This window comes from Egretta garzetta, unplaced genomic scaffold (genome assembly GCF_000687185.1).
Source record: "Egretta garzetta isolate BGI_Z169 unplaced genomic scaffold, ASM68718v1 scaffold204, whole genome shotgun sequence".
Taxonomy (NCBI): Eukaryota; Metazoa; Chordata; class Aves; order Pelecaniformes; family Ardeidae; genus Egretta; species Egretta garzetta.
In genome coordinates, this window is record NW_009259424.1 from 701607 (window position 1) to 715662 (window position 14056).

At 42.2% G+C, this 14056-nt stretch overlaps 1 protein-coding gene across 1 annotated transcript; it reads right to left on the reverse strand.

The window, feature by feature from the left end:
* Window positions 1–137: 137 nt before the first annotated feature.
* LOC104124608 (nucleolar RNA helicase 2) lies at window positions 138–14055 on the reverse strand (the record flags this gene model as incomplete). The annotated part of the gene is made up of 14 exons (XM_035892550.1): window positions 138–694; window positions 1198–1242; window positions 2143–2277; window positions 3106–3265; window positions 4397–4470; window positions 4948–5067; window positions 5643–5804; window positions 7117–7266; window positions 7524–7669; window positions 9052–9237; window positions 9995–10112; window positions 11229–11407; window positions 12422–12497; window positions 13945–14055. Coding segments are annotated over 14 exons (1857 nt in total), but the record flags the coding sequence as incomplete, so codon positions are not given.
* Between the last annotated feature and the right edge of the window lies 1 nt (window position 14056).

A 14056-nucleotide genomic window follows, 5' to 3' on the forward strand; every position in this document is an offset into this window, starting at 1 on the left:
CCGCCGTTTCACAGCCTGAGCGGTTCTCCCCGCAGGGCAAACGGTGCCAAGCGTGCAGAACCAGCAGAGGGCGACCGGGCAAGCGGGAGCCCCCGCGCCCCTGGGACGCTCTCCAGGAAGGGTACGCTGAGGGGGCTTGACCTCAAATTTTTCTGAAAAAAAAATTTTTTAGAACTAGATTTTTCGCAGGAGGGCTGCTGACCAGGCAGGGGGCCGTAACTGCATGTTCGGAAGTGCACTGGATCACCCACAGCGCCAAGTTTCGGGTGAAATGCTCAGCCCTTGAGACCCATAGGGCCTTCGTGGCAAGAAGCGGCAGCAGCTGCTTTGCTGGGCAAAGAGAAAAATCTTCCAAAAAACCCAGTCCTTTCAGGAACCACCATTTTTAGCCATCTTCCTAAGACAGGCTTCTTTATCAAGGAAGAAAGACAAAGAGGAACATCTAACAGGCTTTTACTTTTTGATAAAAATCATCTCAGTCCCGTATCTGTACCAGGAGTTAATCAAGTGACCTGTTAAAATCATGTCCCTGCTTTCCATTCTTAAACCAGTTGTTTCTCTTGAAGCCACCGTCACCTTGCTTCCCATTTCCGAACCTGGAGAACCCTCGTCCTGCCTCCTGGGGGTACTCTTCCAGCTCTGGCAATTCTTTTGCCACTGACAGCTGCCAACGCCTGGTGTCCCTCCACTGTTCCTGAAACAAGACCAAAATAACGAGACTTTATGTGCCTGTGGGCGAGTCCAAGGTACCCTGTTATCAGTAAAAGCAACACTGAAGGCACAGGCATTTCCAGACAAATCCCACCCTCACCAAAAGAGGTTGGCAGATCCCTCCTGGGAGACAACTCAAAGTCCCGTGAGAAAGGATAAGCCATCACAAAGGGGCAAGAGGAAGTGAAGTCGGCAGAAATCTGGTTAACTCTCAAATACACTGGAAAAGTCAAACCCCACAGTAGCCAAAGAAGGATTGTGTTTAATAAAATCAGGTTACATACTGAGAACTGAAATGAGAGGCAGGACAGGGTATTTTGTAATGACTGTGCTGTGCTCTTTCTACTGACTGTGCTGTCTACGCAGCATCCTTATTAAAATACAAACCTTATCCTCCCAAACCAGCCTGTAACTCAATCCTATACATGGCAATCACCAAATTCCAAACCACCAGGTTCCAAAGCCAATCCTGGCTAAAATACATACCTGTACATTACTCAGTTCGTCAACAGGGATATCAAAGCACACCCCCTGGAGAGAAAAAAAAACAGTATTTGCTTTCCGAAGATATATTCAAGAACAGAGACTCACAACTCCAGACAGGCAGCACCTGCAACTGCTCATATACGATAACCGTAGAAACCAGAAACGGTAGAAAGCATGGTCTTTTGGGGGAAGCTTTTTATAAGCTGAAGAAAAGGAACAGTGAAAACACAAAAGCTCAAAACAAAATGCAGATTCAAATGCTCTGTGCTGACAGCAGCATTGCCTGCAAGCAGCCTATCTCTTTGAAAGTAAGACAGGCGTCACCTGGCACCACAAGCTCTCCGAGAACACGCTTGCACAGGAGACAAATGTCCAGAGCCAGGCTGACAGTCAGGTGAATACTGTACCGATCAGGGCAGGCAGTCACTGCCCTGCTCTACAGCTGCCTCTTCAATGCAGTGGGGTATATAGTGTTAGCCCAAGTTTACAGTGAAAGAATAAAGGTCACAACCACCACTCCCACTACTACTACTACTAATAAAAAGTATTTTTAATGCTTTTTTTTTTTATGAGGAGGGAATCCCTGCATTATACTACTACTATTAATAATAAAAAGTATTTTTAATGCTTTTTTTTTTTTTTATGAGGAGGGAATCCCTGCATTATCACTTAGGAGCAATGTCTCCATTCAGATAATTGTCTTTTAAAATACTTCACTAGCTGTAAGGTTTTGGGTTTGATTTTTTTAATAGTGTCTACATAGACAGCAGTTACAGGGGGCCTCGTGATAGGTTACCATTTTCTAGGAAAGGAGATCGAGTAGGGATAGAGTGCGTTACCCAAATTTGTATACTGGTACTTCAGAACTCCTGCCTCAATCACCGCAAAAACTGGCCATACACACACACCCCCCCCGCCTTCTTCCCCAAGGTTGGGCCATCTTACCGTCTTCCCCTTGAGGAAACGCATCGCAGATACTTTGGCATCCACTTCCTCACCAAGCTGTTCTTTTAGTCCTCGCCAGGCATAGCTCATGGTACGCATTTCTATCGAACACTTTAACACCATGGTCACAAAGCCCTCCAGGAGCAAAAAGAGAAAAACATTTACAAGACTAAACTTGGTTGGAGAGCCTGTAACTCACTAACTAATGAACTATGCAGTAACTTGTTACTGCCATGTAGTATTTAATCCTAAGAAATCAGCTTCCCAAAAGTGAAGCAACTAAAAGCCTCCTAAGAAGCTGAAGGCATCCATATAACCTAGGATTGCCCATTGATAAAGGCCAATAGCATTTCTGTACGTTAGACAGAAGCAGAGACACATTTATTTAATACGTACAGAAAGTTACCACTAGAAAAGGGGTAACAAACCCCCCAAACTGACAAAAGCGCAGTCCAGTCACATGCTATTTCCAAACCTGTGTTACCACACAATAAACTGGACCAAGTTCTCCCTAAATGCATCAGAAAAAGGAAGGGTTGTACTTTCCTTCTATCAAGATCTCTTTGAAATCAGGCAATCACATGCTAGACTTACAAGAAACGTTACAGAAATGTGAAAGTTTCCTGTGAAGGGGAAACTACAATAGCATGAACCAATCTATCAGCTTGTAAAATGTCACTCAACTCTCTTTAGAGCATCAAAGTTTTCTCTCACTTATATCTCTGGAGAAATCCTTTTAACTCACATTACAAGAAAATTTACTGATTCTGAGTTTCTCTGGTTTCTTGCAGAGTGTCAAGTAAGAGCTTTTTTCAATTAAGAAACGAGCAACAAACCAGACGCTGGGGATAACAGCTATTCAGAATCCCTATTGATAGAGCCTGAGAAGAAGATGCCGCACCTGGATTGGATGCAAGCAATTAATTTATCCATTCTTGTTAACACGGGTATAATGTTATTTACCGCCGTTGAGTTGAGCAAGGAGCGCTGCTGTATGTAAGATGCCCCAGAAATATGGGCTAGAGCTGCAGCCAGGGCAGCAACCGCCCCTTTTTCATCTATGAGCTCTTCAGCAGATTTTCTGAAGTAGTCTACTGCAGAAGGAGGAATGGCCTCCAACAACCTACGAGGAGACAACAAAAAGTTTAAGAGATCAGCAAAGGCCAGCGTGAAGTGCAGACATGGTTAAGACACAGACTTCAGACGGCTTTCAAGATTAACGAATCATCTCTAAAAGCCTTGGTTACCATGCTCGTGCTTCACTACCACTCATTTAACTCAACACCTTCTGGATGCTGAATCCCCACTTTCTCTGTTCATTAAGCCAAGCCTCTTGAAAGATGTGTTCAAAATTGAGGACGTACAACCTGGCGTGTTTGGGGCACTGATAAAAACATCAAGGGAAGGCTCTAAAATATCAGCATACTTAGGGCCATACCCAAGAATCCACAAGAAAGCGATGCCAGCAAACCCAAGAATCCCTTGCTTTTACTTCACAAGGAAGCAAACCACTACAATGCCACTGCTGAGCTGGGGCAAGGCATTTCTTGCTCTCAGTGCAAGCTGATTAAATTGCTTATTTCTGGGAGAGGCAGTGGAAACAAGGTGGGAAGCTGAGAACAGCTACTCCTCTAATGCTAATTTTGGTACATCAGCACCTCCCACCATTTTCAGGATGCAATAAACCCAACACCGTGCCCATGATCTCCTTTACACTGGTCTAATCCTCGCTAATTATAATAAACTCCGTCAATGCATTTTCCACCAATGGGGCAGCAGTTGTAAACAGAGCTGCATGGAATAAAAAACACAACCCTTGAGAACAAACCAATACAAAGAAGCACAGGATGGGGCTACAACACCCTCACTACTGCAGAGTAATTCCTCATCATACCAAGTACTGCTCTTGACACAGCGCTACATCGTACCATCAGCGCGGACAAAGTCAGTTTCCCCTCATGACAGTGAATTCCCTGTTCTGCTATTGATTTCTGATGATATAAACGAAGGTTAATTTTTGCAAGAACTTGGGAGAACATTATGTTGTATGAAAATGTGCATGTTCAAGCACAGAGAGGTTTACTGATACCATGTCATGAAAACAAGTCAGTGTCTACGTGCAAAGCAGCTGACTTTTACAACATAGGCAATGACATGCTCACGTACAGGTCTGTTCCCTCAAAGTTCTGCATTAACAGCATCGCTGTTGATAACATCTCTAGACATCTTTTTAAGAACAGGCAAATAAACTTACTTTTTGGCATCATTACTTGAAGCTTTAATTACATCTGTAGCAGAGGGAACGCCTACACGCTTAAATGTAATTCCCTGAAATCAAGAAAACAAATTACAGTTAAAGGTATTTTCAGCACTCTACAACTCAGCCCTACCTACATTATTGAGACCTCCAGTTACTGTTTAGAACATCAACATAGTCTTTACTTAACATAAGTTATTTCTAAAGCTAGAATAAAGCTTTTAAATTGCCGCCTTTGTTTAATCTGGAGCTACTTGACACCAATTTACATGCAGATTGTAATGCAAGGCATGGTCTCCTCCATGTCACAGTCTGCCTGCTGACATCAGGTGTACTGCCAACACGGGAAAACTCATGAGACATTAGAACAGGCTGACACAAAAGCTTCAGAAAAACTACTAGATACCAACATTTTAGGCCTACTAGTCTATGGGACATGAGTCCTGTACCAGACTCACAAGCAGCCCTTGGTTACAAAGTCTAAGAGTGGCAGAGTCCTTTTAGGAGCTGAATCATTTCATGAAATAGAGGTCTGAGGTACAACTCACCGCTTTGTGCTCAACTTGTTTCAGAAGGTCTTCTTCTCTTCTTTGAAATAAACAAATGCAGATCCCAGTCCGGCCAGCTCGACCCGTACGTCCAGAACGATGGATGTAGGAATCAACATCCTTCAGAAATTCAGATTAACATGAGAAAACCTTGTGTCATTTAAACTGTTGATATTTATACATGGTGAGAGAGAAAATGCAAGCTAAATTCTAATTCAGAAGCATAAGGAGTGATGTATTATTTCTCTATACCTGAACTTGTAACCACACACAAACCACTCTGGTTTGCATATGTTACCCTGCCCAAGGTATGCTGCTTCAGGTTTAACAAACACTAGTGACCTATGTTTTTTTAAAATAAAAAGATCCACTGGAGTTTCAAAAGAAGAAAAAGGCAGCAGGAATATTTCAGAATTGTTATGAAACTCAACAGCCTTCAGAAGGGATTCAGAAATGCTGAAACAATGTCACAAGCTATCTCAGACCTTTTCAGAGTAACCAAAACCCATCACTTTTACTTTACTCAAAGCTCAAAATATAAAAGCTTAACTAGAAAATTCTAGGCCTACATTTTAAAAAAATGCATTTCATTTGTGAATCAGAATGCACTTCTGGTGAAACAAAGGAATAACCCACTGTTCTGCCACAAAAAAAAAAAAATAAACGACAATTTTAGTTTCCCCCTAATCACTTACTTTTGGTGGTGAACACTGTATAACAAGGTCAACCTCAGGAATATCCAAACCACGGGCAGCTACATTTGTCGCAATCAGAACTTCAAACACACCATTTCTAAAGCCTTTTAATGTAATTTCTCTCTGTTTCTGTGGAATGTCACCATGCAACGACTGGGCATCCTGCAGTGAAACAAACCAGTAAGACATCATTAAACAGGGGAATCTAGCCTGCAGTATCTAAAGCCATTTAATTACGAAACCCAAAACATTGTGCAGAGCAACAGAAAATAATTACACAGCTGATACCAAAAGAATAGAAAGCAACCTACTTTGCGGTTTGATCCTTCTCTGAGACAATAATATTCATAAGCAGTAGTTTTACATTTAATTTTAACATTATTTTTTGTAGCATACCAACAGCAGACTGTACAATTTGCAGACCGTACAATTTGCAGCCTGCCATGCCAAGAAGGGCCCACCTCAGCTTTCACTTCCACTGGAACAAATGGAAGCAACTTTACTCAAGCAATGCTTGTCAAGAGAGCTAGCAGACATTGCTCCCTTTCCTGGGAAGCCATCCCAAAGCACGCAGGAGCCGAAGTGAGGTTTTCAGGGCATTCCCAAACCCTACAGGTGATCTGAACAACCTCCAAGTTTAATGGGACAAGAGACAGACCAAGTGTTTGACAAGGAGAAAAGAATATAGTCTCAAGCTCTGTATTCAAATGAGTAACATGCTAAAGCAGAACTTGCTAGCATAAGAGAAGGCATCACAGGCTGACACAAGAACAGTGTCACTGGATTTACCGTGAAAGCAGTAGTGCCAACAGACATAAACTGTTGCTGCAAGATTTTAGCGTGAATGGTATATGACATTTATCAAATACCAGGCAAACCATGTATTCCCACCACTGCTCTTTCGCCCTAAGTTAGTATTTAGTATCAAACAGGATTTTCTCTGAAAAAAATCCAGCAGCTTTCCCCACTCTCAAATAAAGGGTGCTAGCTCAAGCAAGCACAGAAACCTGCTCAATATATCACCTGAAGTCTGAACAAACTATTAAATGACCTTGCAAGGACAACAGGACATTCTGCTCCACCATATTAATGGATTTTCCTGAACACTGGCTGTTCAAAAAATAAAAGCCGTTAAAGAGATGGGAATCCAAAGAGCACACTAACATGAGATGGTATGTGCACTGTACTAACTCCCCTTTATTATCATTATTACTATCTCCTGGTTATTCAGCATAAGCTGCGTATTTTCCATTGACCCAGTCCTACATGATTTTAAAGCCTAAGAAATAAATTCGTAATCACAGCCAAAACCGTATTTTAATTGCAAAGCTCTGCTTTTCAAAGCAGCTTTCATAAGTCTTAAAACCACCCACAGAAACAACTTCATCCACACACAGTTGCAACCTCATATTTATTTCGGGGCATTCAACCTCTGAATATCCGTAACTGCTGCTCTCCGTTCAGAACCCCGTACCTGTTTGAGCGAAGCATTCATAGCCAGTTCATTTGCTTCCTTTTTGGTCTCACAAAAGACAATGGTCCGCCCGTGGCTGCCACTGTAGACTTGAATGATATCCCCAAGAACTCCTGCTCTCTGAGATGAGCGACACTGTATGGCCAAGTGCTGTTTGGGAAAGAAACACGGTAAGTATCTATGTTAAATCTAAGCCACTCACAGGACAGATAAAATGAACACAGAAAGATTTTTTTTTTTTTAAAGCTTGCAAACTACTGTCCCATAGAAAAGCTTTCCTTAAAACATCTGCATGTCAATTGTGTGAAAAGTCATTCACACCCCCATTTGCAAAGTCAATGCAGAACCCATCTCATCCAGGCCACATGCTCTCAGGACCTGCACTTTTCTGCTGCAGAATCACTCACTTCCACAGTCATGGCAGTCCTTTGAGTTTTCTTTCCAATCAGGTCAATCTGTTCATATTCATCTTTCATGTATTTTTTTGCTACGTCATATACCCATCGTGGACAAGTAGCAGAAAACAGCAGTGTCTGGGGGTTGTTCTCGGAACCTGGAAGGAAAGGCCACCAATTTCAGTCATCACAACAGACCCTGAAACTTGAGAACTGATAAAAAAAAGCAAGAGTCACTCTGAAATTCAGAGCTTTATATGTGCAGTAAGTCAGCTACAAGAAGAAAACATAGAAGCAATGAAAACATTTTTAATACCCTTTAGACACCAAAGGCAAAATTACAGTCATTTTAACTGGACCAAACTGAATCCTTCATCCTGCCTGAGAAGAAATTTCTAGACCATCTGCTAAAAATGGTTTAGACTGTGCCTGAAGTCCTCCCACATACCCAAAAAAACCTCGTCTCAGTCTCTCCCTTGCCTGGTATTCTAGTACTAACTAGCTGTGAGCAGTATGGCTCCGTGCAAAGAAAAAAGGCAAGCTAAAAAGGACACGCTGCAGACTGGGGGGGGAAAGAATTATGTAACTAGATAGATTACCCCAGGTAAGAACAGTTAACAAACAGTACCTTGAAAAAGTTTAATCTACCTTCATAGCTCCACAGGATCAGACAGAAAGAAATACACATTGCAAAAGAACGCTATTATTCCCTGCAATTTATTTTCCAGTTATGAAGACAACTTTTACACTTGAATAATGATAACAACTCTTCCAAACCCTCTACAGATTTCCTTTTTTAGAAGATTATCTGTACTTTTTGGCTGTCAGGACAAAGACCAACACCACAGAAATGGGGAGAATGTAACAGTCAAGTAAAAATGAGTGGCTGTAGTGGGTCAAACCTAAGATCCATGAAGCTCATATACTCTCTCCAAGTATAGTCAAGTGCAGTTAACAAAGATGTGAAGAAACACCACCAGCAACCAGCTTTTTGTGGCTTCCAGAGCCAGAAGTGATACCCTTGCTTTTAGTAATCCTTGATATTTCTACTTCCAATAATTCAAGTCACTTTTCAAAATTAGTACTATGTGGCAAGGAATTTCACACTATTAAAATAACCTCCTCTCGCTCTGTACCTGCTACCTGGTGGCTTCGCTGAACGCCCATTACATCAGAAAAGAGCAAATATTCCCTAGTGGTTAACTTGGTGTGATGACAAGTATACGGACACATCATAACCCTAACCCTATACTCACGTCATCTCTCTCAGGATGAAGAACATCAGGGCTTAGGGCGTTGGGTTGGGTTTTTTGAGGGTTTGCCTTTTTTTTTTCCTCCCATCCCAGAGATGCCACTACAGCCCTTCAACCACCTGTCACTTTGCTTTGAACCTCTTCCAACTCTACCTTACCCTTTTCTCTGAGGTCCAACACATGCATCACACAAAGGATTCAAGCTGAGGGTGCACCAGCAGTTTTCAAAGTAGCATAATTGTGTTTTCTACATTGTCCTCTATTCTTCCCCTGATGTCAGAATTTACCTTTTTTATAAGCAAATCCTAAGATTTCTTCCACTTGTTCAGCAAAGCCCATGTCTAACATGTGATCAACTTCATCCAAAACAACGTGCTTCACACTGGAAAGTTCCAGCTTGCTGTTCTGAATGTGGTCTTTGATCCGTCCAGGAGTTCCCACTAGAATATCGATGCCACTTTTAAGGAGATCAACTGGAAGACAGAAAAACAAGGACAGTGTCAGAATGCTAAGAGGCAACAAGGTAAAAAAAGCTATCAGTACACAACAATGCTTCTAATTTTAGAACACAGTAACTCCTGCCCTTCACTTTAGTCTCTGAATAAAACACTACACCCAGTCCCAGTAACAAACAAGTAAGCTTAACGGTGGCCAAGTTGCTGTGTCAGGAATACCAGCTAAACCCCAAGCAAAGTTACAGTGAGATATGCCAATTTCCAAGCAGCAATGAGCTGGCATTAGAAACCTCCAGAGCTTTATCACAGAAAAACACTTTCATTTTTCAGCTAAATTATTTTTCACAGCTACTTCTGGAGACACATACACAGTTCTCTCTTTTCCTTGGAGGGTCATCTAGTCCCAGTATATGCCTGCACAAACATTATTTTTCACAGCTACTTCTGGAGACAGAGCTAAGCGCACATACACAGTTCTCTCTTTTCCTTGTAGGGTCATCTAGTCCCAGTATATGCCTGCACAAAAAATGCACAAACACGCAATAAATAAGAAACTAAAAGGACTAGTCACTTTGCAGACATACAACCCACCTTTTACATAAAGATTTACTGGAAGTAAAATAATTCAACCCAGGCTGTATGATTCCTTTGAAAGCAATGTCATGGTTCCTGACTGTAGTGAAACTCTCAGAGGGAAAAACGCCAGTTATATTCATGGAATGCATTTGGAGAAAGTCAACTCCAATCCAGCTATAATTCCTTAGTGTTTACTTACGCTGCGCTTTATACGGAGTTCCTCCATAAAAACAAGCCACTGACAGTTTCCTGGTGAGATTCTTGAAGTCTTTGGCGACTTGAGTGGCCAGTTCCCTGGTTGGAACAAGAACGAGAACCTGGAGGGAGTGAAAAAGAGACAAAAATGCAGCTGTGCTTGGGAGAGGGTGCTAGGAGAAAAGGGTTTACTTCACATCTAACATCTCATACTCCCGTTCTTATTTTACATTGTTGCAGAAGTGCCCACAGCTCCCCACCATCCCAGAAATATTTCCTGCCACCTGGAGCCTGCACATTACAGCCTCATAGCCAGCAAGAGGAAGCAAGGTAAAGCATTACAAGATAACCAAGATGTAGAACGGTGATACTTTTTTTCTTAAGTTAATGCCAGATAAAATAGACACTTCAGTAACATTACTAAGGACTGTGCAGTTCAGCATTAAAGTACAGGAACAGTCACTGAACAATTCGGAGAGGTAAGATCTTAAAAGATAAATAGCATGATGTGCTATAGCCATATATCCTCCTTCTCCACCTACCTGCCTTCCTCCAGTATCTATCCTTCCTCCCTCCATTTTAAGAACAAAATGATAAAACAAAGAGCTGAATTCTTCTCTAGAAATCTTTCAGACAATAAGATTTTTAAAACTCTTGTTACTTTTGAAGCTAACAGAAGGATGAAATAGGCAACAAATCTGCAGACTGTAACAGTTTTTCAGCCTAATGATAAACATATACGCTCCATTTGCGTGGGAATATGGTATCTGATGATATGTATCTGTTTACCAATTCCATCTCATGCTTAAGTAGAAACGTAAACACCACCTGCAGCCAAGTCCAGTCTCCAGACACAAGGGAAAGATAAAAACCCCAAAGCCTTCAGTTGTTATCATCATGGAATTTATAGTGAGAAATAACCTCAAGTGAAGGGGGACAAGTCCAGCTGACTCAACCACTACCTGAGAAGAGGCAGGGGATTCAACCCTGCACGCTAATGACCTGACAGCAGTCTCCCAAATAAGGTCACAAGGAACCCTAAAAGTGAAACATGTTATCGCTGTGATGCTGCAAAACCTCTGTCACATTGTAGCTCCTGATCTGAGGAAAGTGTTCAGTATTACAAACACCAATAAAGGAGAAAGAAGTTCCAAAAAAGTCCCCAAAGCAATTACATAATCGCTTTTGAAAACTGCCATATTCTAAGGTTTTGGTGTAACCCTTAAGTGGCAAATTACTTTTGGTGAACGTGCTCTTCTCCCATCTTGCGAGACACTCTGAAGTTTTTCAGTCAGCGGAATAGCAAAAGAAAAGGTTTTCCCGGTTCCTGTTCGAGCTTGAGCAATTAGGTCTTTGCCGTCATATATGGGCTGAAAAGTCTTCACTTGCACAGGGAACAGGTATTTTACACCTCGAGCTGTAAAATAATCCAAAGAGGTTTCATTAAAAGGTGCTGATTCTACTTCAAGCTGAACAAACAATCAGAAGCCTTCATATTTAACTAGCCCAAATACATAGGGCACATCACATCAAATCCTGTAGACAACAGAAGGTGCAAGTTAGAAGAAATACACACCTATGTTTTCTCTACTACTCTAGATCAAAAATGATTCCCCCTTAAACACACAGCTGAGTATTCACAATGAAATAAAGCCTTCCTTAGGGTGTCTGGTGTAAGACAACCAGAAGGAAAGAAGAAAAGAAAAAACGCACAACATGGGTTTTTTGATACAGCCCAAGATTTTGTGCTAGCTTGGTTTTGAATGCAGGGGAGGAGGTGAGGGTGTTTAAGATAGTCTAAGAGATTTTGCACAGTGGAGGCGAAACAATCCATCCCAGAGAAACTTCCAAGGAAGGAAAATGTAAAGCAACTAGGAGAATTTTGTCTGGGAAATAAGAATCTCACAGTTTCCCAACACAGAGAAGAAGAACTCTCTAGTGGTTACATCCGCAATAAAACTAATCTAGAAGAGAGATTAAAATGCCCAGAGTGTGAGAATAATCAGATACAATCTGTTCACAGGAGCCAAATAATCATCATATAGGAAACACCATTACACTTATTTAAGAAGTGATATGGTAGACAGCAGACAGTGGAATTAAAATACAGATACACAGTAAGTAAAATGATGCTGGTGAGAAGAAAAACACCATCTCTAGAACATATTTGTAGGAATAACCACACCATGGAAGAATAAACTCGCCTTAAAATGATCTAACTTGAAATGGAACAAAACAGAAACTCTGTTCCTACTAACAACAGTAGATTCTTTGACTCTACAGTGACCTCTCCTGTGCGTGTTCTTACTCCATGACACATGTAAGATGATTCAGGACAATTTACCCTTGGCTTCTGTCTCTGCTTGCATGGGCAACAGAGCGCAGTTCTGGAAAAACATTTACAGAAACTTCTTTTGCCACATTAACTAACCTTTGAGAAGGTCGATGGTGTTTTGGGAGAGAGGAAAATTGGAGAAGGCGCCTTCTCTTGCTTCTTCTGTCAGCTCCTAACAGGATAAAAGAAAAACAAACAAACAAAAAACTTATTACCACTAAGAGATGAGCAAATAACACACCCCACATAGGCACACAAAAAAGCTGTGCATTTACTTTATCACAGCAGTTTTACCAGCTGCCTCCTTTCTGTTTACAGAGAAAGAAAACCCTTGTGATGCAGGTACTTCACAAACAAAAATGTCATCACAGCATAAAGTGGAAAACTTAAACCCAGCCACCCTGTATTAGAAGACACACTGGAACAGGCAGTTAGTGTGACAGAATTCCTACAAGTGAATCCTGTTTTTACATCAGTTTTAAGTAAAGACTTCCTGTCAAAGGTCTTCTTGCTCTTTTTACCTGCAACAACTTGTTCAAAACCACTACTACTGCTATCTCATCCCTAGTTCACGTATACCTGCACCACCTTTTAAGACCCATGGCAAATGAAAGGGAACAACCGCCCATTCTGTGTGATCTTACCACATTGTGCACGTATGCTTGGCAAGTCAGGAAAGGGAAACTACTTGTTAAAAATCTTAACTGGAATCCACTGAAATCATCAGAGAATTGTTTTTCACAGCAAAACATATCCGATGTCACAGCTCACTGTGTGAAGCACGAGTTTCCCTCTAAATCACACCTACTCAGTACACCACGCAAAAAGTTTAACTTTGCACACGGTTAGCTACTTACTTAAAAATCACTTTTTAGCTTCTACCTCAAAGATCCAAGAGATCACATCATCACACCCAATGTACAAAAACCACTCTCTTGATCCATATTCCCAGCTTAAATACAAGAAAGAAAACTACCCGCAGAAGGCCCAATAGAGGGGAAGGCAAGCAGCGGGGCCCTCTCACACGTGTGTGTGTGTGTGAGGCCAAGAGCGAAATCTGAACAGGAAGAACTCCAGAAGCAGGGATTAATGAGGATTTCCCTTACAGGACACCTTGCCAAATACTTCTTCGTAGTGCCTGCCAGGAGAGAAAGTGCTGTCAAAGCAGAAAGCAATGCACATTTCTGGGACGGTGACTGCCTGTGCAGCAAGGGGCAAACCCTTGCGCTGCAGGACACAAAACAAGTTGCCACAGAAACTGCTGCTTGCAAGCTAGCGTCCTCCACTGCAGGATAAGCTAGTCCAAATGGCTTGGCATTTACCACGAGGGGGGAAAGCACAAGAAGGAGAGACGGCTGCCACGTGTTGGGGCACGTACTGCTGTGCTTCACTCAACCGCCTGCAGCTTGGGTGTCAACGGGCACGGTGCCGGGCGCTCCCAGATGCCATAAATCCAAGGGGAACAGTGGCAACCGCTGCCTACGACAGCAGCCTAACGCTCCTACAGCCCTCACACCTCAACTCTCCACACAACACCCAGTATGGGTTACTAAGCCCACTCGTCACCAGTGAGACTTTAATTGGGCAAGACAAAGGCTCCGCTGGCAGAGCGTTACTACCTCCGCGTCGCTGTCCTGCTCTCCAGCAGCCTCGTTACCAGATGCGCTCTGGGCTGCCAGGGACGTCACATCGCTGCTTACGGCGGAGGACGGCTTCACCACACGCTTGGAG